Consider the following 27,486-nt stretch of genomic DNA (forward strand, 5'->3'; position numbering starts at 1 on the left):
AGGCAGGCTGGGTGCACCTGGGGGCAGGTCGGGGGGGGGAGGGGTTCGGGAAATAAATGAATGACCCAGGAGGAAAGGAAGAGGGAGCCAGCTTCCGCTCGGGAGGCTTGATGGGAGAAAGCTGTGGCAGTTCCCACTCCCATAGGCATGCACACTAAGGCACTCCCCAGGCCTTGACCCTTTGTTTCACAGGAAGCTCTGAAGGGTTTAGTCAGCACGGCTCAGAAAACAAGCATCCTTCTTCTGGGAGAAAGATTATCGTGCAAGGAGTACAGAAAACAAAGACAATTATTCTTTCCACCCCAGACGCATGCACCACCCCAGCTAGGACCTGGAAGCACTGGCCACCAGGTGAGAACTCCTGTGCTCCTCTTGGCCTATATCAACAAAAGCTATGATTCATAGGTTCCCTGTGGAAACTGAGACTCTCAAACAATCTCTTGATGGAGGAGAGGCCCACCCCCTGGCCTCGGCTCCAAGGAGGAAATAGCTCAGACAACAGAGATCCGCACCTCTAAGTGCCAAGCTGCCATTCCAGGTGCCAAGCGTCTGCCAGCCCATCAGTTACGGTGTGCTTCTGGAAGGGCACCTGTGTGGCAAGACCATGGGATCTTGCTCTACTTCTAGCTAGGCAATGTCCTTCTGTTTAATTTTTCCATTCAGGGATGCAGCTTCCTCATCCACAAAAAGGAGACTAAATGCATTTCAGGTCCTCTCTCACTCTGCCACTCTCCAAAACCACTGCAAGGAGCAAGAAGTCGGCAAGATGAAAGGGATCTAACAATGTCTCTGCCTGACTCCCGCAGGGTAGAGACAGGGGGATGAGAGGCAGATAAAAGGGGAACAAGGAGCCTTGTAGATTCTTCAGTTTTAGCCAGATAGAGGAAAGCGGGCACAGTCAATAAGACTACCAGGGAAAAAGGAAAAATCCTCTACTTGGTGCAACCACTGGAGCTCTTTGATGAAGGATTGAAGGGTGAGGACCCTGGCCTTCAGTAGGAGGAGTGGCCAGTCTGGGAGACTTCTGGAATTAAGCAGCCTCAACCAGCAGGGAGGGAGTGCTTTGCTGTCTACCACCTTTTCATAAATTACCTAGTGGGCTTCACAGTCATCTTCCCAACAGGACCACGAGTTTCCTATAAAAGAAAAATAATGTGTATTGTGTTTCTTTCAAACTCGCCACAGAATAGACTGGCACTTCATTCATACTGGCTTGATAGTGTCAGAAGGAGAGAAGACTGAACATTTACTCACATGGTCAAGGCATTGCAAAAGTTGTTTTCACACATGAATACTCATCAGAAAACCATCTTTATAGACACCCAGACTGAGGCTCAGAGACATTTGTGAATGGCCAAAGGTCTCACAACGAGTACAGGGCAGGCGTGGGATTCAACCCTGTCTGTCTACTCTCATGGCTTCTCTCCACGGCACAGAGGGCCTGGTCTTTAGTCACGTTGCATTGGAATAGACAGGACATACATGCACGTGCACATTCTTCTTTCCCACTCCAGGTGCGCTTTCCCACTTCAGGTGCTCCAGAATATCCTGTGACCTGAACAATAGAGATGGAAGCTTAAGAATAAAATAAAGGGCAATCAAAACTCAGTGGATTCCTGAGAAAGATGAGGTTAGAGCAGGATTTTCAAGATCTGGAGAGACAGCTTGGTGGGAGGCGGGAGACTGGGCAATAATAGCTGAGAAAATGCTCAGGGGTGGGAAGCATAGCTAAGGGATAAGAAGGAACAGGAAACAGTAAATCGCCGTCACTTGTAATGACACAAGATGTTTGGACAGGAGGGAGTCGGTCCCAGGCCTAAGAAAGCGGTTTAGAAATGAGGCAGTGTTTTTTGAGTCCATTATCAGATGCATGGTTAGGACATGACTGAAAGCAATTAATGTGCTTCTCATTCACTTGCTGATCAAGTTGCGACTGGAAAGGACTTTGCACATGGGGGAGGCGTGTCAGGGAACCAACCAGTGGCTCCTACGCCATTTCCAGAGGGGAGCAGAGTGTGAGCTCAGGGCTGGCAAATGCCTAGAAGATGCCATCAGAGGCCTTGATTGGCACTGCCCCGCCCCTCCCAGAGACCCATAAAAGCCATGGGGCCTGGGGCTCCCCAGATACCCTATCTTCTCTATCCCCCTTCATACACACCTGCGCCAAGAGCTCTTCTTGCCCCCCTTTCTGAGCAGCAGCCATGTCCAGGCAGTCCACCATCACTTTTCAGACCGGCAGCCGCAGGGGCTTCAGCACCACCTCAGCCTCCGGGCGCCCTCGCTTCAGCTCAGCTTCTCTTGCCCGCACCACAGGGGGAAGTGGAGGGCTGGGAAGAATTAGTGGTCCGGGGGCCAGCTTTGGAAGCCGCAGCCTCTACAACCTAGGGGGGACCAAGCGGGTCTCCATCAGTGGGAGTGGCAACAACTTCAGAAGTGGCTTTGGTGGTAGGGCAAGCAGTGGGTTTGGGGTCAGCAGTGGCTTTGGCTATGGGGGTGGAGTGGGCGGAGGTTATGGGAGTTCTGGCTTCCCTGTCTGCCCCCCTGGAGGCATCCAAGAAGTCACCGTCAACCACAGTCTCCTGACTCCCCTCAACCTGCAAATCGACCCCACCATCCAGCGAGTGCGGAAAGAGGAGCGAGAGCAGATCAAGACCCTCAACAACAAGTTTGCCTCCTTCATCGACAAGGTGAGCCAGGAGCTGCTTCTGCTCCATTGGGTTGGGCTGGCAGGACCTCTGGGAGCGGCCCCCGGCCCAGAGGAGAAGCAGCAATGCAACAACCACCCTGCTAAGCATGTCTGATTAGCAGGCACCTCCCAGTGGGGTGAGGTGTTTGCAAGTGGGACCAGCTTGCTCCAAGAAACCTTGTGGAAATGTCTCTGTATCCTGCTTGGGAGCCATCTGGGCTGGTTCAGTCAACACCAGGAAAGTTAACTTGTTCTTTGCAGGAGGAGTTCCCACTAAGCCAACGAACCTAACCCAGAGCAGGCTTTGTCGAGACTGTCAACCCAAGAATAGAGGCTCCTCATAGAGGCCTCCAAGCCCCACTATACTAGTTCTATGGAAGCCTCTGAGAACTGTGGGGAAACTTAAAGGGCTTTCTCATCTTGACTTGGAGTTGTCAATTAAGTAGTTGACATACGGGTGTCATGTGAGAAGTATACTTTTCTTCTTTCCCTCATTAATTGGAGCACCTGGCTCCAACTAATTTCTCAAGTCACTCCTGTTTCTCAGGATTTCATTCTCTTCCTTCCCACTCCAGGTGCGCTTCCTGGAGCAGCAGAACAAGGTCCTGGAGACCAAGTGGACCCTCCTGCAAGAGCAGGGCACCAAGACGGTAAGGCAGAACCTGGAGCCCTTCTTTGATGCCTACATCAATGACCTCCGCCGGCAGCTGGACAGCGTCACCAGTGAGAGGGGCAGGCTGGACGCTGAGCTGAGGAACATGCAGGACGTCGTAGAAGATTTCAAAGTCAGGTAGGTGGGAGATGGGCTTCTGGTCACACGCAGTCATCTCTGGGTGCAAAGGAGCAAATGCTAGTATCAGCTGGGAGGTTTGGAACTTGCAGTCATTATCCCGTAAGATGAAGACAGCATGGTGGGAGGTGGCAGAGGTACCCCCATCCCCCTGCATCACTATTAATAAGAAGCCTAGTCTTCCCTGTCTACATAACCACAAAGGGGTATCGATATCACCTAACAGAATATTGTTACTCTGGAAAGTATAATATTATTTCAAGGTGAGCATGTTATTTAACTCCACTGGACACGGGCTCTATTATTGAGATGGCTTGCACTTCCCAGGATGCACACTAGAGTAAAATGAGGCAATCTGGTCCTCCTTGGGAGGCTAAATTTGACTGGCGATCACTGACGCCACAGTCGGTGATGTATCCAGGGGAAAGGGGTGGTCTGCCACTGACCCCTTAGCTGCCTTAGCCCTGGTTTCTGAGTTAGAGCTACACTTACTTGCTAAAAGCACACTGCTCAAACAGCTGCCCCGAGGCTCAGTGAAAATATACCAAAATCTACCAGGAACACTGTCCTGAACAAAGTTTACAGCAGGCGCTTGGGGCAGCAAAACATTTTTAAAAATATATTTTTATTGATTTCAGAGAGGACAAGAGAGGGAGAGAGAGATAGAAACATCAATGATGAGAGAGAATCATGATCAGCTGCCTCCTGCACGCCCCACACTGGGGATTGAGCCCACAACCCAGGCATGTGCCCTGACCGGGAATGGAACTATGACCTCTTGGTTCATAGGTCGATGCTCAACCACAGAGCCACGCCAGCCTGGCAGAGGCAACAAATTTTTTTTAAATTCGAATTGTACATCCCTAAGAAGATAGAGTTGCATAAATACATATTTCTATTTCCATAAGTTCCATACTCACCCTCTAGTCTTACAAAAGAAAGAAGAAGGGGGGAGGGTAACCGTCTAACAGAAGAAATTATTCTCCTTTTATGGAGGGAGAAGTAGAGGTTAAGTGAATCACCCAAAGTCACGCACAGGCGAGCAGAAGAGCTGGAGGGGATTTGAGGTCTCTTAACTCTTGTTGCACCAGCACCCTCCTCCTCAGCCTGGGAAGAGCTCCATCAAAACCTTGCTCAATAGCACACCCCCACCCCCCTCTGCTCACAGGTATGAAGACGAAATTAACAAGCGCACTGCTGCTGAGAATGAGTTTGTGGCCCTGAAGAAGGTGGGTGGAAATGTCTCTCAAAGGAGAAGATTCAAAACTGAATCTGGGAGTGTGGGGCAACCCAACCCTTGGGCCACTCAATAAATGTCACATGACCTGGAGAATATTTGGAGAGCTCAGACCTGCCAAAATGTTCCCTCTGCATTTATGGCCCACTGCCCCTGCATAGGGTTTTGTTAGCCCAGGGAACTCAATCCTCTAGTTCTCACCCCCCCACCCCTCAACCCCAGATGCAGAGTTTGCTAAAATCCAACCTAGAAGGGCCAGAGAGGAGTCTGCTCAGCTTCTCTTGGACTTGCTGCTGTGGCTGGGGTCTCAGAGGAGCACCCTGTGCTGTTGTTCCAGGACGTGGATGCCGCCTACATGAACAAGGTGGAGCTGGAGGCCAAGGTCAGCTGTCTGACCGACGAGATCAACTTCTTACGGATGCTCTATGAGGAAGTAAGAGCCTGCAAATGTGTTTATCCCCCCTAGGTCTGGCCCCTGGAAAGAAAGAGGTGCCTCAGAGAGCATCATACCCATAGTGGCCCCATCCGCCACTGTGCCCCAGGTGCTCCAAACTAGGGTTTGGAAGGTCGGGGGACCCAGGAGAACTGCTTAAAATCTTGCCACACTAAAGCCTACTCCAGCTGTGAGGCTTATGCCCCCCACCTCATAGCATATTGAGGAAAGAGTGCTGATTCTTGAATCCCAGGTAGCATTCCCGAGGGATCAAGACTCACGTTTCCATTCCCCCTCCCAGAAAAGTTCAGAAAGGCAAGCTGTGCCTCAGCTCACTGGTCAACTTCTTAACCTCTGAGGACGCTTCATTCTGGGCACTGTACTTGGAAACCAGAGAGCTGGGTCTCTGGGAGGGAGAGAGAAGCAGGGGGGGATAAGAACATACTGTGCAGGGGACAGAGGGCCCTAAAAATCATCTGATCCTAAAGAAACCCTCTATTGTCAAGGAATCCCATAAATGCTGGAAGTGCCCAGGGAAGAGCGGAAGACTCCCTGCCAGGAAGGCCAAAGGAGGGCTTCCTGACCTTGATGGGTGGTCAACCGCATGATTTCAAGATCCCTTCTTTTCATGGCTTGATGACACTGAGTTTACTGACCCTGCAGGAGCTGTCCCAGATGCAGACCCAGGTCAGCGACACCTCCGTGGTGCTGTCCATGGACAACAACCGCAGCCTGGACCTGGACAGCATCATCGCTGAGGTCAAGGCCCAGTACGAAGACATTGCCAACCGCAGCCGGGCTGAGGCTGAGTCATGGTACCAGACCAAGGTGCGTGTGGGCACCTCTGTGATAGGGTCCAGGGCTAGTGTTTTCTGAAGCCCCAAATCATCATTTAACTATTTGCCACAAGCTTCCAGAAACATGTGAGCATTTCCATCTCTTTCAACTTGGCAGAAGCATTGCTGATCCTATGAAAACTTGGCTTGAAATGTGTATGGAAACCCACCCATGCACACTATTATGTGGTCAGGCGATGCTAGGCGCTCAGGACAGCCACCACCCCCACATCACTTAGGATCTAGTTGGGGGCTGGTTGAGACTCTAAAACATTCAAGAAACAGTCCTAAAGCTGTTTCTAAATGGCTTATTTATTCAGTACATGTTTATAGAGCTCCTACAATATGCCAAGCAGATTACAGAGTTGTAAATGAATAAACTGCAAACAGAACCCAAGGTCTGGGAGACCATGAAGTGAATAGACAGTCTTGGAAGGGAAAAGACAACATCAACAAAAAGCTTCCAAGAAGAGGTGCATTTTCAATCCACTTTGGAAGCAGCAAGGTACAAAAGAGTGCTGAGGAAGGTGTTCAGGGCTGAGCAAGCAGTTCTGTGAGGCTGGAAAGCAGAAATTAGCACTTTGCTAAGCAAGAGAATTTGTATCTGGCAGAGGGAGGTTGGGACAACCAGGGAGAGCTACTGTCCAGAAGTGCAGATGGCAAGAAGGCCTGGCTTTGGAGGTTATAGTAAGCAGGATAGTCCAGTGGATGAGATGAGCTCCCTGACAGATTCAGATGCTTTTCAGGGGGCAGCTGCTCACCTACAGGCTGCCTCCTATCCCTTGCCCTGCTCTGTGCACTCATGCCTTAGTCCCTACCCCTGCAAGGTGGTGGGAAGGAAGAGGGAGTCAGCTGACAGGGGTGCACAGTGCAAAGGCAGCCCTTTGATGGTGAGTGGAGGTGAAATACACTTAACCCCCAAGTGGAGTGGTTGAAATTTACAGCAAATTATTTCTTTCGTTGTCAATGCTGTTGTTCCCTTTAACTGTGTGTATCCAGAAACAGGAGCTGAGCTATTCAGCATTTTCAAAATCCAACAGATAATCGCTCAGCCAGGGGCCCTTCTTTCGTTGGAAAAGGTGTGGGTTTCACTCCAGTCCACTCAACACAGGGTGCATTTATTTCTCCTAAATGAGTATATCCTGGATGTGCACCTAGATGAGATGGGGAGCTACCCAAGATGGAGATTCTGTTACCAAGTCTTCAGAACTGGGCCCTCTACAGCCTCGGCTCCACCCAACACAATTTCCTTGCATGTTATCCCGTTTCCCCAGCAGTGGTGTCTGGAGGGCTACCAAAATTCATGATCACAATCAGTCTGGATGTATGTTCTGTGACCAGGAGCTTCCCAAGGACAGTGACCAAGTCCCTCTCATTCCCAGAGCTCACCACACTTCTTCAGGTCCCAGGGTCCTCACATAGGCTGTTTCCCATCTGGAGTGGTCTCTCCCCAGCCAGTCGCTTAGCTCTCTCCCTCCCATCCTTCTGAGCACTGCTCAAGCATCTCCATCCCTGGATAGACTGCCCTGATCGCTTCCCCCACTTCCATATCTGGGTCATATTCCTTTATTACACTCTGGTAGGACTTTGTTAAGTTCCTAAGGGGCACTTTTCTCAGTTTGGAACTATATATTCAATAATATGCTGCTTTGATTAATGTCTATATCCCCCAATAAGCTGTAAGCAGGGGTCTTTGTTCTTTACGATATTCCCAAAGCCTAGTACATGCCCATCAAGAAATACCACCTGAATAAATGAGTGAGGGAATGTGTGAATGATCAGTGAATGGATGGGCCTGCTGTGGCGCTGATGGCCAGGCTGTGCACACAGGGAGTCCCAGCCCTGGTGTTTGACCAGATGACTGACTCTGCTCTGGTTCCTTCAGTATGAGGAGCTGCAGGTCACGGCGGGCAGACACGGTGATGATCTTCGAAACACCAAACAAGAGATCTCTGAGATGAACCGGATGATCCAAAGGCTGAGAACCGAGATTGACAATGTGAAGAAGCAGGTAAAGTTTAGGCAGGGCCAAGAATTCCCTGCACACTCATTCCTCCCAGGTCATTCTGCCATGTGCATAGGACTCCAATCAAGAAGCACCACATGTCCAGGGGCTACCAGGAAGGCTCTCAGCTTCTTCCTTTCCTCACAGTGCGCCAGCCTGCAAACAGCCATCGCTGACGCAGAACAGCGTGGCGAACTGGCCCTCAAGGATGCACGAGCCAAGCTGGTGGACCTGGAGGAAGCCCTGCAGAAGGCCAAGCAGGACATGGCCCGGCTGCTGCGCGAGTACCAGGAGCTGATGAATGTCAAGCTGGCCCTGGATGTGGAGATCGCCACCTACCGCAAGCTGCTGGAGGGCGAGGAGTGCAGGTGAGGGCAAAGGCAGTAACCTAGCTGCCTGGCTCTTCCTAGGGGCTCAGGTTGTTGCAGCCCTCTCCTCACCTGAAAAGGAGAGCAAAATGCAGGTGGAATTGAATTATGACAAAGAATACAGATGCAATTTTTTTCATGTTAGTGAATCATTATCAAATTCCCATGTTTGAGGTATAACTACTTACAGCATCGCATAGAAATCTAGTACCTGATCAGGTCTAAGTAATCAAATTCCATCAAAGGAGAAATCTGGTTATGTGGCAGGGCTGGATGTGTAGTATGAAAGGCTCTGGACTGATAATAAATTGTCCTAGGAGTTAGGCTTACATGCCTGCCACTAACAGGCTGTGCAACCTTAGCAAAGTCACTATACCCTCTCTGGCCCTCATTTTCTTCAAAGATATAATAGAGAGCAGGTCACATGATCTGGCTCAGTGGCAACTTTGTGCTCTGCCAATTACCAGCTGTGTGACCCAGAGCAAATTACTTAACTTCTCCATTCCTCAGTGTCCTCACCTGTAAAATGGGGATCACCATCGTTTCTAGCTCATATGTCCTTAAGAGTGTTAATATAGGGGCTATACATGATGCTCTCAAAATAATGCAGGGTATACAAAAAGTGTGCATTTTAATGATAGTTATCATTCAATTTAGTGGCCAAAGATATGGGCTTGGAGGTCCAATGAATCTGGCTTCAAATTGTGATGCTGGACAAATTAATTAACCTCTCTGAGCTTGAATTTCTCCATCTATAAAACTGAGATAATAACACCTTCTTAATGGAGTTGTTGAGAGAATTAAGTGGCAGAATGTAGGTATCAGGTACCCAATAATTGTTAGCTCTTTTAATGTTCTAAGTGTGTATTTATAAATGAATGCCAGTTCTGTCCTCAAGATGCTAAGACAAAATTACTCTATTTGCTGCCACGATAATAGACTGATTATTGCAAGTGTTATGTTTATGACTCAGACTCCTCTCCACACCTATAATAACCTCAGCACTGCCCAGTGCACGACAATGGCCTATTGTTCAGAGATAATTCTTCTTGTTCTATGACAAGTCCTGCCTTTTCAATGGACACCAGTGTATGATGGCTTTAATTTCCATAAGGTGTCTACCGAGTCTAAACCAAAAATGGGTTTCTGGGATTACAGGTTTTACTCCTATGAATCTCAAACTCCACATTATTTCATTCATTAAGTTATTATTTTTAATATTACTAGTATTTAAATAATTGCAACCTCCACTATTTCTGTAATAAAAATAAAGGGTTTTTAATACATTTAAAACAATTACAAAAATGTCATTTCAAATGCCCACAAACTTCTGGACACAATAGTAACCTCTTTCTCCCCGCTTCTTCCAATCAGGCTGAGTGGAGAGGGTGTTTCTCCAGTTAACATCTGTGAGTATGACATCCTTTGCGTCATTTGGAGTGTGTGTGATTGGGGGATGGAGAGGTGGTGGGCGCACATGAGACATTGGAGGGGATCCCACCAAAAGGGCTCATTTTGAGAAGGTTTGACATTCTGAATTTGTTAAAAAGAGAGCCATCTTAGGAGAGAGTCTTCCACGTCACAATACTGACCTTTGTAAGTGAGTGAGTGCCGCAAAGGGGCACTGGGAGATTTGCTGAACTCCTTCTGCGTAGAAGACCCACAGGCCACACCTCCCCTCTCCCAGGACTTCACATTGTTCTCCCTGGGGCTTCTACTGCTCAGAGATGCGTGTTCGATGCAGACAGACTTTATGAAAGCTCTTGCTCTGCCCTCAGCCTTTGGAGGGAGCTTCATGCTGAGCACAAGGGCATTGTTATTTAGACAGCCTCTTCCCGGAACAATTTGGGAAGAAGCCCCACTGCTTGTCTTAACTCCGTAAAGTATAACCACAGAGAGTAACCAAGGGTTTTCAGGGCAGTGAGAGCACCATACACATAGCAGGGAGGTGCAGCGGCTGAGGAATAAGAAGCTTTAGCAAACTGGCCCAACCCCCAGCAGAAGGAGTCACTCAGAGCTCAGTGCTGGCACCTTGAGGCCAACAGAAATGACTTCTACAGCATAACACTCTGCAAGTGAGTTTTGTTTTCTCTATGTGAGGTTCACAAAAGCCATTGCTTATATTAGCCGATGGTTCTAGAAGGCAGATCCTTTCAACCACCCAGGTGTCCATCCTTGATGTCTTTGTCTAGTGTCTCCAGAGATCCTCAAAGCTAATTTGGGGAATGGATGGCACAGCCTCTAAAGTTTCCATTCTCTTGAAAGCACCTGAAAGTTTGTGTTGGTTTCTGAGGGCTGCCACAACAAAGTACACACACTGGGTAGCTTAAAACAACAGAAGTTTATTGTCTCACAGTCTGCAGGCTAGAAATCCCAAACCGAGGTGCTCCCTCTGAAACCTGTAAGGGAGAATGCCCCCTCGCCTCTTCTAGCTTCTGGTGGTTGCTGTCAACCCTTGGCTCACCACTCCAATCTCTGTCTTTGTGATCAAATGTCCATGTCCTTGTGTGTCTGTCTTCACATTAGGACACCTTCCCTCTTCTTATAAGGACTCTGGTCATACTGGGTTAGAGCCCACCCTAATGATTTTCCTCTTAACTTGATTATATCTGTGAATATTCCAAATAAGGTCCCAATCTCAGGTACTGGGGGTGATGACTTCAACATATTTTTTGAAGGACACAATTCATCTCATAACAGAATCTATTTTTTATTTCAACTTTCCTTCTCAAGAACCCAAAGTAGGAGACTAGATGTTTAAGGTGATGGTGCTTATAAAAGTTAGGAAAAGAACAGGTTGGGACGAGAATAGTTGGCTGGCCAATGGGTCATCTGTCACTTGGTCTATCAAGAATATTCCAGCCCCCCTTTGGGATTCTGAGCACAGAGCTGGGGGGCACCAAGGAAAGCACGTGTGTACCTTCCTATGAGCTTCCAGAAGGAAGGGAGACACCAGAGCCAGGTCCACAGAGGGTGATAGGACAGTGCAGCCTGGGGGAGGGGGAGGGAGAAGAGGGGGGGGGCGGGGGGAGTGGGCGGGATCAAAGGGGAAGGCAGCTGGACTGGAACAGCTTCCCAGAGGAGAGAAGTCTCCATTAAGTTCTGAACGGAAGAGAGAGGCACGGAGTAGTGGAGGGGAGGCAGAAAGCCATTCCAGACTGGGAGGACATGGAGCTGCTGCACAGAGAGGACCCGGCTGAGGCATAGCACAGTGATCCCATTACACAGGCGGGAAAATTAGGAGACTAACAGCTGCCTGAGGAGACCACCCTGCCCTCCTTCCCCAGGAACTTCAGGGCACAGGCCCTGACACCCCCGTGTTTTCTCTCCTGCCTTTGAATCTGACCACATCTCCTCTCTTCCCACAGCTGTGGTCACCTCCACTGTTTCCAGTGGCTACGGCGGTGGAAGCAGCATTGGAGGTGGAAGCCTGGGTCTCAGTGGGGGCAGCGGCTACTCCTTCACCACCAGTGGTGGGCACAGCTTGGGCACGGGGCTGGGAGGCTCCGGCTTCAGTGCCAGTAGCAGCCGGGTCCTCGGGGGCAATGGCTCCAGTGTCAAGTTTGTCTCCACCACGTCCTCTAGCCGAAAGAGCTATAAACACTAAGTGCAGCCACCTACTCCCTCACCCGGGTCCTGAAACCAGTTTACCCACTGACCTGGCCTGTGTGCATGCGCCCCTAGACACCTGGGTCCTTCTCCTTCTTCTCCCTGTCACAAGGCCCACCTGTGCTGCTAGGAAGCCTGGCATCCTGGTAAACCCATCTCCAACCTGAGCCAGCCTCTGCCCTCCTGACAGTCCCCCAGACTGCCCATGGAGCCCTCTCCGTGCCAGAGCACAGACTTTCAAGATTCACATTAGGCTTGTCTTATAGAGGCTCCCCTTCAGCTCCGCCTCCCTCCCTCCCTCCAGATGCAGAAATGAGGAGTCTGTGTCTCCCAGACCGTCTTAATGCCAGGTTGTCAGGCCCCCTGTCTCACGGTGCTTATAAGCTGCCTGCTGGTAGTGAGGGCTCCCTCTCTCCCCTCTCTGGAATGTGTCAATTAAATGTATGTGTAATGTGTTTGGTGTCCAGCCCTCTGTTTAGAATGGTGACGGAGCACAGAACAATTCTCCTCCTCCTCCTCCCAGCACAAGGCCTCACACAAGGAGTACCCAAAGCACATCAGACTTTCCTTCCCCACTTCTCCCCAGAGCTCAGAAGGCTGGACTCGGGGGAGATGGGAAGGACAGGAGGGCAGACTCCACACCCAAGCTTCTGCCCACTTCCTCCTACCCCTCATTGGGATGTCGTCTTTGAGAAGCCCCAGCCCCTGGGCAGAAGCTCTGCCCAGCTTCCCTGCTACGTATGTCATGCAGGGCAATGCCATCCCTCCCAAAGCCAGACTGTTCCTCCAGGACACTGACGTAGGTTCGGGGGCCCAGCCCTCTGCCAGCAAAGGGACCATTGTTCCCTGACAGCTTCAAACTTGCAGACCTGAGCAGAGAAATCACAGGGCAGGAGTGGAGTTAAAAGCCAGCCCCAGGGCAGCACCTTCACTTAGCACAGGAGACATTTAGGCCCATAATTGCAGCAATGAGACATCCGGAAGCGCCCACATTCCTGAGTTTACAGTCTCCTGGACCCCTCTCATCAGGGAAACTTGGGAAGGATTGAAAAGGAAAGGATGGCAAAAAGGAGAGAAATGGCACTAAGAACAATTGTTAAACATTCCTGGTGGAGGGGTAGGGTCAAGTTAAAAGCTGGAACAAGAGGAGTAGAGGGGGCAGGAGTTTGAAGTCCTGAGTCTGCTTCTCTGTAACAAGCCACCTCTCTCCATCGCTGTGAGGTGCAGTCAGGCCACTGGGCCCCAACATTGGCGCAGCAGTCACTGGCTATCTGAGGTCTGCCAAGTCTCTTAACTACTCCATGCCTCAACTGCTTCACGTGCAAAAAAAGAATAGTAATAGCCACCACGTGGTGCTGTGTAAAGATTAAATGAGAAGGCAGGTGTAAAACAGCTACCCATGGCAGCTGCTTGGGAAATGTTAGCAATTTTTATTGCCCTCTATCCTCACAAAGTTATCATGAGAATCAAATGACACACTACCTGCCACATGGTCTTACACAGATTGAGTCCTCAATAAATGGGGTTTCTTTATAAGTGATAGGAAGTGCTTGGGTTCAAAGTCCAAGACCTGGAGATCAATAAGAAAGGAGCCGATGAGACACAGTGGGAGTGTTGACAGCATGTGGCAGAGAACCTGGGCAAGTGGGGGCCTGGGGACCCAGGCCTGCCCGGGGCTCGAATGCCCAGGCCCAGTCCTGCCCTAGGTAGGGAGTTCCCCATGATGATTAGCGGGGCAGGAAGATGGGCCATGGCCAGACATGCCATTGAGATGAACTCAACACAGTGGTCTTTGATCTTCTCCGGCCAAGCCCAGTTCTTAAAGGGATAAAAGCCAAGGAGACTTTGGGACAGTTAGACTCTGAAGCCTCCTCATCCCTGTGACATTTTTGCTCCTCTGACTCTCTGCCACCAACTCCCACCATGACCCAACGATCCTCTATCACCATCAAGTCAGGGGGCACTCGGAACTTCAGTACTTCCTCAGCGAACTTCCTCCCGGGCTCCCGGACCAGCTTCAGCTCTGTCTCCATGACCCAGGGCGGGAAGAGATTCGGAGGTGGCTTTGGGGGTGGCTTTGGGAGCAGGAGTCTCCATGGCCTTGGGGGAAGCAAGAGAATCTCCGTCAGTGGGGGTTACCGCTCCAGCCGGGGCAGCTTCGGTGGCGCTGGCTATGGGATGGGTCTTGGTGGCATAGGGTACAGAGTAGGAGCCTGCAGCGGGTATGGAGGTGGGATGATGCCTGGATCTGGGGGCATCCAGGAGGTCACTGTCAACCAGAGCCTCCTGACCCCACTGCACCTGGAGATCGACCCCTCCCTTCAGCGGGTGCGGAAGGAGGAGCGGGAGCAGATCAAGACCCTCAACAACAAGTTCGCCTCTTTCATCGACAAGGTGAGAGGCAAGTGGGATCCCCACTAGAAACGCCGGGGGATCTCTGCTCTCTGTGCTTTTCTGATGTCAACTGTGACTTGCCCAAGACCTGTGATCTTGGGGGTGGGAAGACTGCTGACAGGGTGGAGGAGGGGGTGGTTTCCCTCTTTGTTGAGGTGGGAGCAGAAAAATGTCCACCTCCAGGCTCCTGAGCTTTCTGACCCACTGCAAGGACATCGCTCTTTTGATGGACTGTGATCGTGTACTGGGCTTACAATTAGAGAGTGAAAGGAGATCAGTTTGGAGGAAGGAGATAAAGGAAAGAAAGATTACAAGGTCAGTCCACAAAAGTGGGCTGAGGTCACTTTTTCCTGCCGAGTTTAATAGGGGCAAGCCCTCCTGTGGCAACCGCCCTGGTGATTTGGGTATGTCTGAGAAGCTGGTGGTTGGCCAGGGGCTGCTCAAAGTGCTTCACTCTTTTCTTTTAAAGAGAGGAAAGCTGTGACTTCAGCCGTGGGTCCCCCCTTGCTATGTGGCCTGGAATCCTAGGGATTTCCCCAGTTTGGGGAAAGATATCATTCTATTTTGGATTCTATTTTGCGTCATCACCCCTGCTTCACACCTGAGCTGGTTGTTTTTGCCTGGGAAGAACCGATTCAAGAATCTGGATTATTCAGGCTCCACACCTGGGATCTAGAAGAAAGTGCTAAAGAGGCAATCAGCCCAGGTCTCATTTTTGGCTCTACTGCTAGGAGATCCCTAAGTTCTTGGGCCTCAGTTGGGTTAGATAGATGGACTCTGAGGTGCCTTTGCAGGTCTAACAGTCTATAAATGCCTCATCATATGGACTCAGATCTTTAAATGTGTAAAACCTAACCACTGAGGCAGTGGTTCTTCACTTTTATCACCCATGTCACCCTACTTGGCCTAGTATGAGCATCAACAGCTGTGAGATTTCCAGGAGCCTGGCTCTGAGGAAAAGAATGCTATTTTAGGCTCATCAGGAAGGCACCTAGGAACCAAAGGGTGGTAACTAGGGAGGGACTTAGAGCCAGGACTGCCCTCATTCCTCTGCAATGGAAGAGAAAGCTGGTGGGGTGGGTGCATTTGTCAAAGACCCTCAGCAGGCAAATTGCCATCTCCAAAGTCTTGGAGGCTCTGTTCCTTCATTCTCTGAGGTTGTGTGTCATTCCAGCTGCTCCCAGTGAAAGGACTTTGCTTAGAGAGAAAGGTTTTGCATATTTTTCCAGGCTGAGGAGCAGATGAGTGCAATTCAAGGAAACCAAATTTGTAGCACAAGAGCACAGAGGACCTGAGAGAGCAGAGGGAGGAAGGGGCTTACCAAGGCCACACAGCTGGAGAGACACGGCTGGGATTATGTCCAAATTCCTTCAATACGACTCCAGAGTGACCCACTCCAGCATTCCTGGAGGGTGTGAGCAACTGAGTCCAGAGTCTAGATCTTGAGAAATAATGTTGAAAAGAAAATAGACAGGTTGAATGTTCTGCTAAGAACTTCCTGTCCATTTAATGGGAATCAAAATTTCACCCAGTAATGTGAGGGTGAGTGTTCTTTTCTTCACCTACGACACATCAGCATGGTTTGATGTGGTCAGACAGTTTCCAGTCCCTCTGGCCCTCCTTGCTTCTCCCACCTCCAAATCAAACCACCGCCTCTCTCCCATCGCACCTACCTTTGCTTGGCTCTCTACCTTCTGGGCTGAGAATGATGAGAAGGAGCCTGCTACCTGGACTCTGAGGTCTTACAACCCCACCCCTTGCACTGTTGGAGGGTCCTGGATCCCACAGCTCTCTGGGAGGTTGCTGCAAGGAAGCCCTCATAGTCTTTCACCTCTGACTGGGGCAGGTGCGGTTCCTGGAGCAGCAGAACAAGGTCCTAGAGACCAAATGGAGCCTCCTGCAGGAGCATAAAACCACCAGGGCCAACATTGAGCCCATGTTTGAAGCCTACATCAACAACCTGAGGCGACAGCTGGACAGCCTGGGCGGGGAGCGGGCAAGGCTGGAGACGGAGCTAAAGAACATGCAGGACGTGGTAGAGGACTTCAAGAACAAGTGAGTGGACACTCAGCCAGCTCCTCCAGAAGTGCCCAGTTCGGTGGGGAAATGGGACACACTTTGCGCACCGAGGTTACTCAGAAAAAGAACTGGGGCCCTAGGGCTTTGGGGAAGGGCTGGGGTTATATAGGATGATAACTAACATGGACACAGAGAGCGTGATATACACAACAACCTGAAAGATTCTGCAGTTGAGGAAAATAAGGCTCTGAGAGAGTGACTGACTCATTTAAGTTTATTTAAGTGGCAACTTGTGAGTTAAGAATTAAGCCTATGTAATCTCACCCTTACATTTGTTTCACTCAGTCCCATTGCTAATTTATATGATGTCCATGCATTTACCCCAACCCTGGCCAAGGGGCAGGGAACAGAGGAGAAAGACCCATACATGCTGCCTTCTCCCTGGAACCACACACACACACACACACACACACACACACACACACACACGCACACCATTAAACATATAGTATCTTGTGCCTATAGACATAAGTAATTTTTTATTTTTATTGTTCTAATTTATTTTTAATTGTATTGGTCCAAACAAAATAAGTCATATGATACGGAGTTTTTTAGTTACTGTGTGTGTAATATAGTAAGAGTTAAGGCTTTAGAGTTGCACTAACATGGTAGCCACTAGCCACATGTGCTATTTAAATTTAAATTCATTGAAATGGAATAAATTTAAAATTCAGCTCCTCAATCTCACTAGCCACATTTCTGGTGCTCAATTCAATGTGGCTAATGGGTGTAAATACCGAGCATTTCCATGATCACAGAAAGTTCTATTGGACAGCAGTATAGAATCTAGTCAGTGGCGTTAGAATCCTGGCTCAACCACTTACTAGCTAAAAGGCCTAAAGAAAACTAACTTCTGTAAGCCCCAGCCCCTTTGCCTGTTAAAGGACATATTAATAGTATGAGCATATTAAATCAAAACTTGCATGTAAACTACTTGGTAGGGTGCCCACTGCCTGGCACATAGTAAATTGTTAATAAGTGTTAGTTATTTTATTGTATTGATGTTTAGGTATATGTGTGTAGTGACAAGAAAAGCAAATACAAATGGATAATTTATAATATGTGTGCAAATGTGTAGTAACAGTTTTTCAATCCAAGAGGGCTTCCTGGAGGAGAAGATGAAAGTTTAATATTGAGAAGGAAAGAGGCACAGAGGAGGAATTGGGCGAGTGTTGGAGCATGTGCTCCTAGTTAATAGTCGGTGATGTTCCTGTGACAAGTGACTAAGAGGCCTGTGCAGGACCCCCCAGTGCTCGCCCTCTGGCAGAGGGTCTGTGAGCTGGGAAGCACGGGAGACAAGGACAGTTAGTTGTATGAGACTAGGTGAAGAACAGGTGTTCATATTTAGTGAAAAGGCAATGCAAGGAAATAATAAGGAAAAATAAATCAACTGGCAGGAAAAAGCTTGTCTCAGGAACTACTGGACTGCAGAGGCAATACAAAAGCAGGGGCGATCTGGTTATATACATCGTGTGGGAGCATGCTGTGTGGTTTTAAAAGAATAATGACATGCCATTTCATAGATGGGAAGGGCATCTATAGAGGTTGAGTGACCTGCCTGGGGTTACTGGGCTGGAAGGTGGAGACAAAGCCCCAACCACAGCCTTCAGAGCCGCTGAGTGGGTGGGACTCCCCACTACTTAGACAGGTTGGGTAGAAAATGGGTCACCCCAGAGATCAGTGAGCAAGGGGTATGCTGCCTAGGGGAAGAGAGGGAACTGGAGAGGGGGGTGGGTCGCTCCTTTTAGCCTGAAGATTCAGCTTCCTAGGCCAGGGTCAGTGGCTGAGAAGAGAACAGAGAGGCATGAGGGCATCATTGGGTGCAGAAGCCGCTGAGGCCTAGGACTGCACACCTCCTACTGTTCTCTCTGTCTCTCCCCTCATGGCCTCTGTTTGGGTTGGGATAAGACCACGGGGTATAAAAGGAAACATGCATGCCCCTTTGTGGGACCTAAGCTCTCTAAGGAGCAAAGCTGTGTGAAAAACTCAGGAAGAATGAGGGCTGGGGTGTTTTTGTTGTTGTTATTTGGGGTTTGGGCGTTGTGTAGAAGGGGTAGGTGGGTGTTGGTTGATATGAAATTTGGGGGCACGTGTGTGGCAGGAGAGCTCTGCTATAGCAGCACATTTTCCAGGTCTGCTCTGCAGACCTGCCATCTCCTGCCCACCTACAGCCCCCTGGTTTAACCTCACCCCCAGAGCCCCTGTGCCTAACATCAGTTCACGTCTGACCCTTCCCACAGGTACGAAGATGAAATCAACAAGCGCACAGTGGCGGAGAATGAGTTTGTGGTGCTCAAGAAGGTGAGGGGACAGGGATGCTCCCTTCTGACTCTCAGGCAGCTCCTTCCAGGAGTGACAGCTGCAACTTAAGCTAGTGGCCTTGCATACAAGGCTTTATTTAATTTGTGCAACCAATCTTGGGAACAGGTTTTACTTTAGAAGTGAGAAAACTCATCATCAGGGAGGTTAAGCACGTTGCCCCAGGTTACCCAGATATTCAGGATCCAGGGCTTCAAAGTCCAAGTCATAAGTCCCGACACCAGCCCCCCCCCCCTCCCGCCCCCGCATGTGGAGTCCTGGGCAGGGAGAGGTGAAGCAAATGGGCCTTATGCTGAGCTGAGTCTCCAGGACATCAAGGCAGGCTCAGGGGACCGGCACAAGACAGGGATCAGTTTCATAGAGTTGTGGACCTTCCTGCTTAGCGGGGCTGGGGAGGGTGGCAGAGGGAGGGGAGAACTAGCCCGGAGCTGAGCTGAAGGAGGGAGAATGGAGCAGTGGTGTATGGAGGGGAGGAAGGGGCGGAGAGTATGAGGTGGAGGGGAAGTCACCAAGACCCTCAGGGAGCGGCTGGGAGAGCTCATGGGCCCAGGATGGGGTTGTCCTCACCACATGGAGGTGACATAGCTGACGACCTGGTGGGCATTCCCTGAGAGCCTTGGTCCTCAGGGAATGGACCCTCCCTCCCATGCCAGTCCCACTCCATAGCCTGGAATAAAACACTGTTTTCATCCCTGGGAGCTGAAGTTCTCCCACCCGACAAAGGAGCTGGTTAACCCCGGCTGGGTAAGACTCAGAGTGATGGCCTGTTCTGTGCCCAGGACGTGGATGCCGCCTACATGAACAAGGTAGAGCTGGAGGCCAAGGTGGATGCCTTAATGGACGAGATCAACTTCCTGAAAGCTTTCTACGAAGCGGTAAGCAGGGCCCACTGCTCCCCTCAGAGGGGCTGGAGGCCTTAGCTGGGCACAGAGGCTACAAGCTGCTGCTCTGATCTCCTCTCTGCTCCCCACCCCATCCCTGGGTTGGAATTCATGGAGCAGATGCTACTTCCCCTACCTAGAGAGAAAATGAGTTTCCATCTGGTAGTTGTGAGTCAGGTGAGGTGAGAAATTTAACCTTGACCACCTGTGCCACGCATGTTCTGCCGGTCAAAGGAACTTCCCATCATTGAATTATGCATGGTTTCCACAGAACTATCTGAGCATCCGGCTCACCCATTTCAGCTTAAATTTACCTGTTATTCTTGACTGCAGGATGGTGCAATAATGCAAATCAAGTGACAGTTAGTGAGCCTTTAGATGCTTCTGGAAGCACACAACGCATTGCCTGGTTCTCCTGAAGACGCATTTTGTTAAGTCAGACGTTGTTCTTGGGGGCTGCAGGCAAAGCGCTGAGCAAACACCACCAAGCCGCTGTGTTCTTGGAGCTTCATTGCAGTGGGGGAGACAGGCCGCACAGATACAATACCATTTCAGGCACAGCAGGGACGATAAAAACATGACAATAAGGAGCAGTGGCAAGGCAGATGGTGGGTGATATCTGAAGAGAAACCTGGAGGAACTGAGGACCCAGAAATACAAAGAAGAGGCCAAGGTGGGTGGAGTAGAGGGAGTGATGGGGAGAGTGTAGAGATGGGATCAGTGATGTCAGGGAGAGAGTGTAGCAGATATTGTGTGCCTCCTGGTAGGCCTGGTAAGCACAGGCGATATGTCCAGGGGGTTACATATGTTTGTGCCCAACAGAAGTTGGTCATGTTGTTTTAGGGGCAGGAACATCAGCTCTGTGTCTTTGGATGCGTTCAATGTCCATCCAACAAACCACATGGGGCAAAAGGCACCATTTTCTCTGCTTATTCACTTTAATGCTAATGACCAGTGTGCTGTTGGCTTCTAATTCTGAACCAGCCTACAGCCCAGCAAGCCTGGGGATAGAGACCCCTCAAGCTACATCAACTACCAGGAAAAAAACTATTTGGGAAAAACAAATTGCAGGACACAGCAACAAAGCAATAATTTCTTGAAGCAGGAAATGTATGTACCAATTGTTGATTTAAAAAAAGGAAGGAATATTTTTTAAGATTTATGTTTTGGACCAGTTATTCTCAAATTTACAATGCCTTCTAGAGGTCTTAATAAAACATCAATTCTGATTCAGTGAATCTAGTGTGGGGCCCAGACTTCCCAGGTGATGGTGATGCTGCCGATCTGAGGATCATATTTTCTAAACCAATGCTCTACAGCAATCTGAGGAGTGGTCATTAACAAATTAATTGTGTGTTTATTGTTTCAAAGACCATCTTACATCGACATGAACTATTTAATGCTCCTCCCTGGGACAGAGATACTATCTAACCTGCTTTGAAGATCCAAGACTTGAATTTTTCAGTCTGGTGCCCTTTCTGCTGTTTCCATTTCCCGTCTCTGAGGAGCTGGGAGGAGCGAAGTTGGGAAACAAAATTGAGATGTAGCAAAGCGTTCTGGCTCCTTCTGACTCAGTTTTATTTCACAAGATGATTTCTTTATTTAGTGTGAAAGGCTGTTTTCCTCAGAACATGAGACATCATGGCACTGGCAGGTTACAACAAGGTGCATTCCCTTGGCAACAGGAGTGACGTAGCAGCTAAAGTTATCTGTGATGAGTTGATGATAAAGCATGGGAGTAAACCCAGTGACCTCCCTAATGTCTTTCCCAGCCCTTTTAGACCTTAGCAGGGTGCTACACCCTACCAGTGCATGTGTTGCCCTTGATGCCAAGATCTGTTCCAGGGGCCTGGTCACAGTGCCCCAACACACATGCATACAACACACACACACGCGCTTTCACATGCACACACACACCTGCACCCTGCTTCAGCTCTCCCACTCGGACCCCATCACAGGAGCTGGCTCAGCTTCAGGACCAGATCTCTGAGACCTCCGTGATCCTGTCCATGGACAACAACCGCAACCTGGACCTGGACAGCATCATCGCCGAGGTCAAGGCCCAATATGAGGACATCGCCAACCGCAGCAGGGCCGAGGCTGAGTCCTGGTATCAGACCAAGGTGAGGTATCAACATCAAGTTCATGAAACAATTGTGGAGAACTGGGTTTCCAAAGGCAATTTAGATAAGAGCCTTGTCCTCTCACATGTCCCAATCTGATGGGGTTGAAGAGATCTGAGTTCAGCTTGGGGCTTACCCTCTGTACTGAGCACTTCTTGGGCTACAGTGGGGGAATATCCATATGAAGGCAGGAGGTAGTTAGTCCTTCTGCCCCAAGGAGTATGGACACACCTCCAACACCCTGTAGAAGAGAGGCAAGGGACAGCTGGATAGTACCAGCCACCAGTGCCAGGAGGAACAAGAGAGAGGGAAGGTGGGAACAAAAGGCAGGCTGAGCCTCCTGGATCCAGAGGAGAAAGGTGGAACTGTCTGGAACTGAGGGGCTTGCGGGGGGAGGTGGGGACAAGGGCTGGATTTGGTTCACACAATGAGATTTTCCAGGTTAGAGCAAAACTGAGCTGGGGAATCACGGGGATATGAGATGTGGTGCAAGGAAAACAAACACAAATAAGCTTTAAAAGCAGAGTTACAGGTTGAGAATGAGATGCCTGGTGTCAAGGGAGAGGGACAAAAGACGGGATCCAAGAAGAAAGGTCCAACTGTGGTGCGGAGCTGTAGACACAGTGAGAGCAGAGCCCAGGGAAGATGGGCATGGATTTGATGGAGAATGGAGTAGGGAGTGGGAGGGGCCTCCAGTGGTATATGGAAAGCCTTTTGGGCCCTGGGAAACCACCACCTCCTTGTCTCTGGCCTGAATCTGCCTGCCTTCTGCCTCTCCTTTTCCCCAGTACGAGGAGCTGCAGCGGTCTGCTGGCCGGCACGGGGACGACCTCCGCACCACCAAGATGGAGATCTCTGAGCTGAACCGGCTGATGCACAGGCTGCGCTCTGAGATTGATAACCTGAAGAAGCAGGTAGGACTGACCTCCCAGAGGTCATCCTATCTAAGTCCCTGCACCCAGGCAGACCTGGGCCTGGTCCTAACTCAGCCTGTGCAGAGTGAAGCTGCGCTAGATGAGTGACCACCCAGGAAGGTGGTCTTCTGCCTCTCTAGGGGTGTTATAACGTTCTTCCTGAATTCTGTCCAACATCAGTTCTTCCAGGAAGGGCTCTGTCCTCTGGAGGCATCCAAGGCAAAACTTTGACCAGCTTTACTTACCCACTATCCAGAGACATTCAGTATGGAAAAGGACCCCCCAAATCATTGTCTATCCTGGCTAAGTCTCAAATCATCCAAGGGGGACAGAGATTAATCTTATTTTTAAATATGATGAAGTGCTAGCCTCCTTTGCATGAAATCCATTTCAAAAAAAAAAATGTCCTCCATCTTTTTAACCTGAAGCCCACATCTTTCTGCATTCTCTGTGGATTTCATCAACTCCTGTGTCCTCCTGGTAGTGTGCCGCGCTCCAGGCCGCCATCGCTGATGCTGAGCAGCGTGGGGAGCTGGCCCTCAAGGATGCCAAGCACAAGCTGGCCGAGCTGGAGGAGGCCCTGCAGAAGGCCAAGCAGGACATGGCCAGGCAGCTGCGCGAGTACCAGGAGCTGATGAATGTCAAGCTGGCCCTGGACATCGAAATCGCCACCTACAGGAAGCTGCTGGAGGGCGAGGAGTGCAGGTGGGCTACCTTTTCCTCCCACCATAGCTCAAACAGACTCCACCAGAGCACTAGAGCAATGCCACAGCGGCCAAGAGCCCCACAGTGTCAAGCCCCAGGGAGAAATTCCAAGGGTAGATACAGGGTTAAAATACAGGTGCTCCCTGGAGGCCTCCTGAGGTCATAGCTCCTCCCACAGCTCCTATTGGACCCAGGGCAGGAGACTAGGGGCAAGATGTCAGGGAAAAGTGGCCCATGATTACCTGGAAGGCCATAAGCAGGGCCATTTCTGCCCAGACCCTAAGACAAATGAGGTCACTCCTGGGACAAACCTCAGGGGCTCTGTGGTGCCCAAAGATGCCTACAATCTAACTGCCCCTCTATCTAGTGAGCATGGGTCCCTCTCCCCATTCCTCTGCATAATTTGACTGGGTTTATCTCCTAGATGTCCCCTGACAGATTCGAGTTAACTTCTTTAGGCTAATGAGATGAATGGAAAGCTTGTAGGCACAGTGCCTGGCACCCAGTAAGTGCTCTGTGCTGATGACTCTAAACACAAAGAACCCAGGGCTCTTTAAAGTCTCAGCAAATGTCTCTTTCTCTCCCACATGCAACAGACTCACTGGAGAAGGTGTTGGACCCGTGAACATCTGTGAGTAAATGCCTTGGGATGATAGGAAAGTGGGAGACAAAGTGGAAGCTAAGGGCATCACTAACAAGGACTTGATGACTAGAAAATGAACAGGCTGGGTTAGGGACATCATTAAGATGCTCTTAGGGGCTCTACGGAGACCCCTCTTTTCTCCGGCCCTTCCTCCCAGTGGGCCAAGAGAGACTTGTGTGATGACTTCTCATCCCTAGGGCCTATCCCAGTGGGGTCATATGTCCACAGGAATGACTCCACCCAGGCCCCAGGGGACCCCAGTTACAAGACAGGTCTACTAGCAGAGCAATGGGTCCCTGATTTTTCAGCTAGTTCTGGCAGGGATTCAAACTCACACAACTGACAAGAGGCTACTAGATAGGTTAAATGTAAAAAATCAAAGCAAATTAATGGGACAAGCAGAGCAGTGACTGGCCTGGCTTGGCCTCAGGCAATGGCAGGGAGATGGGGAGGAATCATTTCTCAGAGTATCCCAGCAGATGGCATTTGTGGAGTCCTGCGTCCCGGGCATGGGAAGTGAAATCCCTTGGGCCCCATGTGGGTCAGACCGAATTAGAGAGGCTGGAGAACCAGGATGGGGGAGAGCTTAATAGAGGAACTAGAAAAATTCCCCTGGAGAAACATACACTGAGGGGGAGGTCACATGTTTGACAGGCTGTGGGAGCTGCATCTGGAGATAGTGAGCTCCCTGCTGCTGAAAGTATCTGAACAAAAGCTAGACTCAGGATGCGGTAGAAGGGACTCGACTCCTGGGGAGGGTCATCTGGATGGCCTCCGGCCTCTTCCAGCTTGGGAGTCCATGACCCCCTCACAGTGTGGGGCCTTCACTCAGTGAGGGCCCCTGGTGTAGATGAGGAGTGAACACAGCATGGGAGCCTAAGACCTTGGTTTCTGGCAGGGGTGACCTTGGGCTTGCCACTTGTGCAAGCCTTGGTTTCTGGCAGGGGTGACCTTGGGCTTGCCACTTGATCTCTTTGTGCCTCTAGTCTCTCCTTTGTAAAATGGGGGTGCTCATAGTAATAGTGTCCTCTCAGGCCTGCTGAGACAGTGTGGTCACAGCTGTGAAGGCCTTGGAAAGGTGCGATGTCCTGTACAGATGCTCCTGTTGAGCAGCGTGCGATGGGGATGGGGAGCACATGCCCACCCTCTGACCCTGCTCCTGGGGGACTGAGGAGATTCCTGTTCCCTGAGGAAGTGCCATGGACCCCAGACCTGGGGAGGGTGGGTCTTGGGAAACTGGCGGAGACTGCCAGTGTGCCCCGTGCCTTCTCTCTACAGCCGTGGTCTCCTCCTCTGGAGGCACAGGCTACAGCGGGGGCAGCGGCCTCTGTGTGGGTGGGAGCGGCTACAGCAGCAGCCTCTCCTATGGCGGTGGCAGCGGGGGCTTCAGTTCCACCAGTGGCCGCAACATGGGTGGCAGCACCTCCAGCATGCGCATCATCTCCAAGACGTCGTCCACCAAGAAGAGTTATAGGAGCTAAAGAGCCCCACCTGCCTCTGCTGCCTCCCCCACCCCTCCCCACCCTACCCACCAGACCCCCAGTTCCCAGCCCCAAGGCCTGCAGCTTTGCTGACACCCCCTGCACAAAGTCAATCCTGGCAGCAGGACGCACAGGGAGTGGGAAAGTGGCCTGTGCATTCCAAGGTCACCTTGTCCATCCCTCTGCTTCCAGACAGGTCCCTACAGAGGGACCCCATTCACTCCCCATCCCGGGGCCCTCCAGGGCCAGGGGCATCCATCCTAGCTAATGCTGATTCAACTGCTCTGAGCCAAGACCGGGCTGGGTGGGACTTTGTCCTTCAGTAGCTTCCAGAGCGGGGGTGCAATTGGGTCTCCCTCCTCCTGTCTGACCCAGATCCACTGTAATCACAGTCCTTCACAGGAAGCTTAGAATTGACCTTGGTGCTCCAAGAAAGTTGAGTGCAGTCTAGGCCAGAGTTCTCACGTGAGCTTTCTCACACAGACAGAACACTTCTCCTGCAGGCCACTGAGACCAGGAAGTAATGCCAACCCTGCCCACATATGGCCTCCTCACCTCCTTCCTTCTTGTCCTCACCCAGGACGCCAGCCACTTCCCCTGACAACCACCACCAGCAGAATATTTGAGAGAGAAATCAACACCCATTAAAATATTGCCAACTGTTGATTATTCATAGGAGAATGCAATACTTGTATCAAGAATCCAAAAGTTCTCCATGGCCAGGGCTGCATTTGATAATATTTTATAACCACATTCTTCCCAAATCTGCTTCATTTAAGCCAATATTAGAATTATGGGCCCAAACAGAAATGTCCTGATGCTGAGGGGGAGGAGGCAGGCTCATGTGAAGGTGTGGGAGGCAGCTCAGCACCAGTGCCTACAACAGACACACTGGGGAAAGAACCAAATCAGCCTGTCCTAGAACTGTCCAGGGAGAGCCCTCTTGCAATAACCCGCAGGCGCAGGACTTCTCCTCCTCTGTGCTGCCACATCACCTTTTTTCTGGAAAGTTTTCTTCCCTTTGTTACCCTGCTCTTTCCACCTTCTCTTCCCCACTCAGTCCTTTTCTACTCATCCTCTGCCACCCAGTGTGTCTCCTCTCTCTCCCCCCTCCTCTCCTCATCTCTCCTTATTTCTCTTTTCTTCCTTTCACTTCCCCACTTTTGTTTGACAATACAATTCCTGTTCTTTCTCTCTCCTGGCCATTCTTCTATATTCCTGTCTCTGAAATATCTAGCTGTGGCTTTGCCGGTCCCCAGCTTTAGCCACTGAAACTCTTGAAAGCAGTCAGTCCACCAAACACCCTGCCCCACAGGGAAGGCCCGGGAGAGCAGACTCAGAAGCCAGGCAGCTCTTCCTTAGGTGTTCCCGGGGGATGCGTTGCTCAGCCCCTTAAGGGAAGCAGAAATAGGGTGTCGGTGGAATAGGGGAGCAGGGGAGGCACAGAAATATTTTTGAGGTGGCCTTCGCAGGGTGGTTTCCTATTTAGTTAGAAGACTTGTAAACCCTTAAAACACCTGCCTTGTGTTCAAGACCAAAATGCACTCACAAGGCGAGGAGAGACGGGCTGCGTGCTGCTGGCATGAAGACAGGAGCATCCACTGCTTCCGAGAACAGTCACTCCCGCTCTGATCCTTTCAAACCCTTCTCTACTGCCGGCTCCCTGAGCCTGCCTGTTCCCTGAAATAGCTTCAATAAAATGTCACCGAGCTCTCTGGGTGTTGACCGAGTCTGTCTTATCTCACATTCAAAGGGCAGCCTTGGACCTGGTGTTCTCCAGAAGCAGGTGCCTTCCAATGAACTACCCTGCTCTCTGCCCCAGAGCTCTGGTCCTGGTTCCAGGGAGTCCAACATGGTCATTGAGACCACGCTCTGGCCTGGATGTGTCTTGGGGATGTTCTCCAGTGTCCACACTGTCCCAGTGACCCCAGCCTCACAGGTTGGCCCATTATCTCATTCATTCCCTCTGACGGGAGTCTGGAG

General features: G+C 50.4%; 2 protein-coding genes across 2 annotated transcripts; both read left to right on the forward strand.

Annotated features, from left to right (window-relative positions):
* Positions 1 to 2,201: 2,201 nt before the first annotated feature.
* On the forward strand, positions 2,202 to 12,113 carry LOC103285313 (keratin, type II cytoskeletal 75). Its single transcript, XM_008140710.3, has 9 exons — positions 2,202 to 2,687; positions 3,262 to 3,476; positions 4,645 to 4,705; positions 5,051 to 5,146; positions 5,810 to 5,974; positions 7,868 to 7,993; positions 8,135 to 8,355; positions 9,730 to 9,764; positions 11,724 to 12,113. The coding sequence occupies exons 1-9, from the start codon at positions 2,202 to 2,204 to the stop codon at positions 11,960 to 11,962; spliced, it is 1,644 nt and encodes a 547-aa protein (XP_008138932.1). The 3' UTR covers positions 11,963 to 12,113.
* A 1,735-nt stretch (positions 12,114 to 13,848) lies between these two features.
* Positions 13,849 to 27,208, forward strand: LOC103285316 (keratin, type II cytoskeletal 5-like). Its single transcript, XM_008140709.3, has 9 exons — positions 13,849 to 14,358; positions 16,205 to 16,413; positions 18,678 to 18,738; positions 19,536 to 19,631; positions 21,596 to 21,760; positions 22,549 to 22,674; positions 23,159 to 23,379; positions 23,976 to 24,010; positions 25,301 to 27,208. The coding sequence occupies exons 1-9, from the start codon at positions 13,888 to 13,890 to the stop codon at positions 25,501 to 25,503; spliced, it is 1,587 nt and encodes a 528-aa protein (XP_008138931.1). The 5' UTR covers positions 13,849 to 13,887; the 3' UTR covers positions 25,504 to 27,208.
* The last annotated feature ends 278 nt before the right edge of the window (positions 27,209 to 27,486 follow it).

The sequence above is a fragment of the Eptesicus fuscus genome, chromosome 7 (assembly GCF_027574615.1).
Source record: "Eptesicus fuscus isolate TK198812 chromosome 7, DD_ASM_mEF_20220401, whole genome shotgun sequence".
Taxonomy (NCBI): Eukaryota; Metazoa; Chordata; class Mammalia; order Chiroptera; family Vespertilionidae; genus Eptesicus; species Eptesicus fuscus.

Bases quoted from the DNA above. Each gene is read 5' to 3' on its own strand.
- LOC103285316 (XM_008140709.3), top strand. From the start codon at position 13,888: ATGACCCAACGATCCTCTATCACCATCAAGTCAGGGGGCACTCGGAAC. The intron at 16,414-18,677 runs GTGAGTGGACAC...CCCTTCCCACAG, and splicing joins GTAGAGGACTTCAAGAACAA to GTACGAAGATGAAATCAACA. The intron at 18,739-19,535 runs GTGAGGGGACAG...TTCTGTGCCCAG, and splicing joins AGTTTGTGGTGCTCAAGAAG to GACGTGGATGCCGCCTACAT.
- LOC103285313 (XM_008140710.3), top strand. From the start codon at position 2,202: ATGTCCAGGCAGTCCACCATCACTTTTCAGACCGGCAGCCGCAGGGGC. The intron at 3,477-4,644 runs GTAGGTGGGAGA...CTCTGCTCACAG, and splicing joins GTAGAAGATTTCAAAGTCAG to GTATGAAGACGAAATTAACA. The intron at 5,147-5,809 runs GTAAGAGCCTGC...CTGACCCTGCAG, and splicing joins TACGGATGCTCTATGAGGAA to GAGCTGTCCCAGATGCAGAC.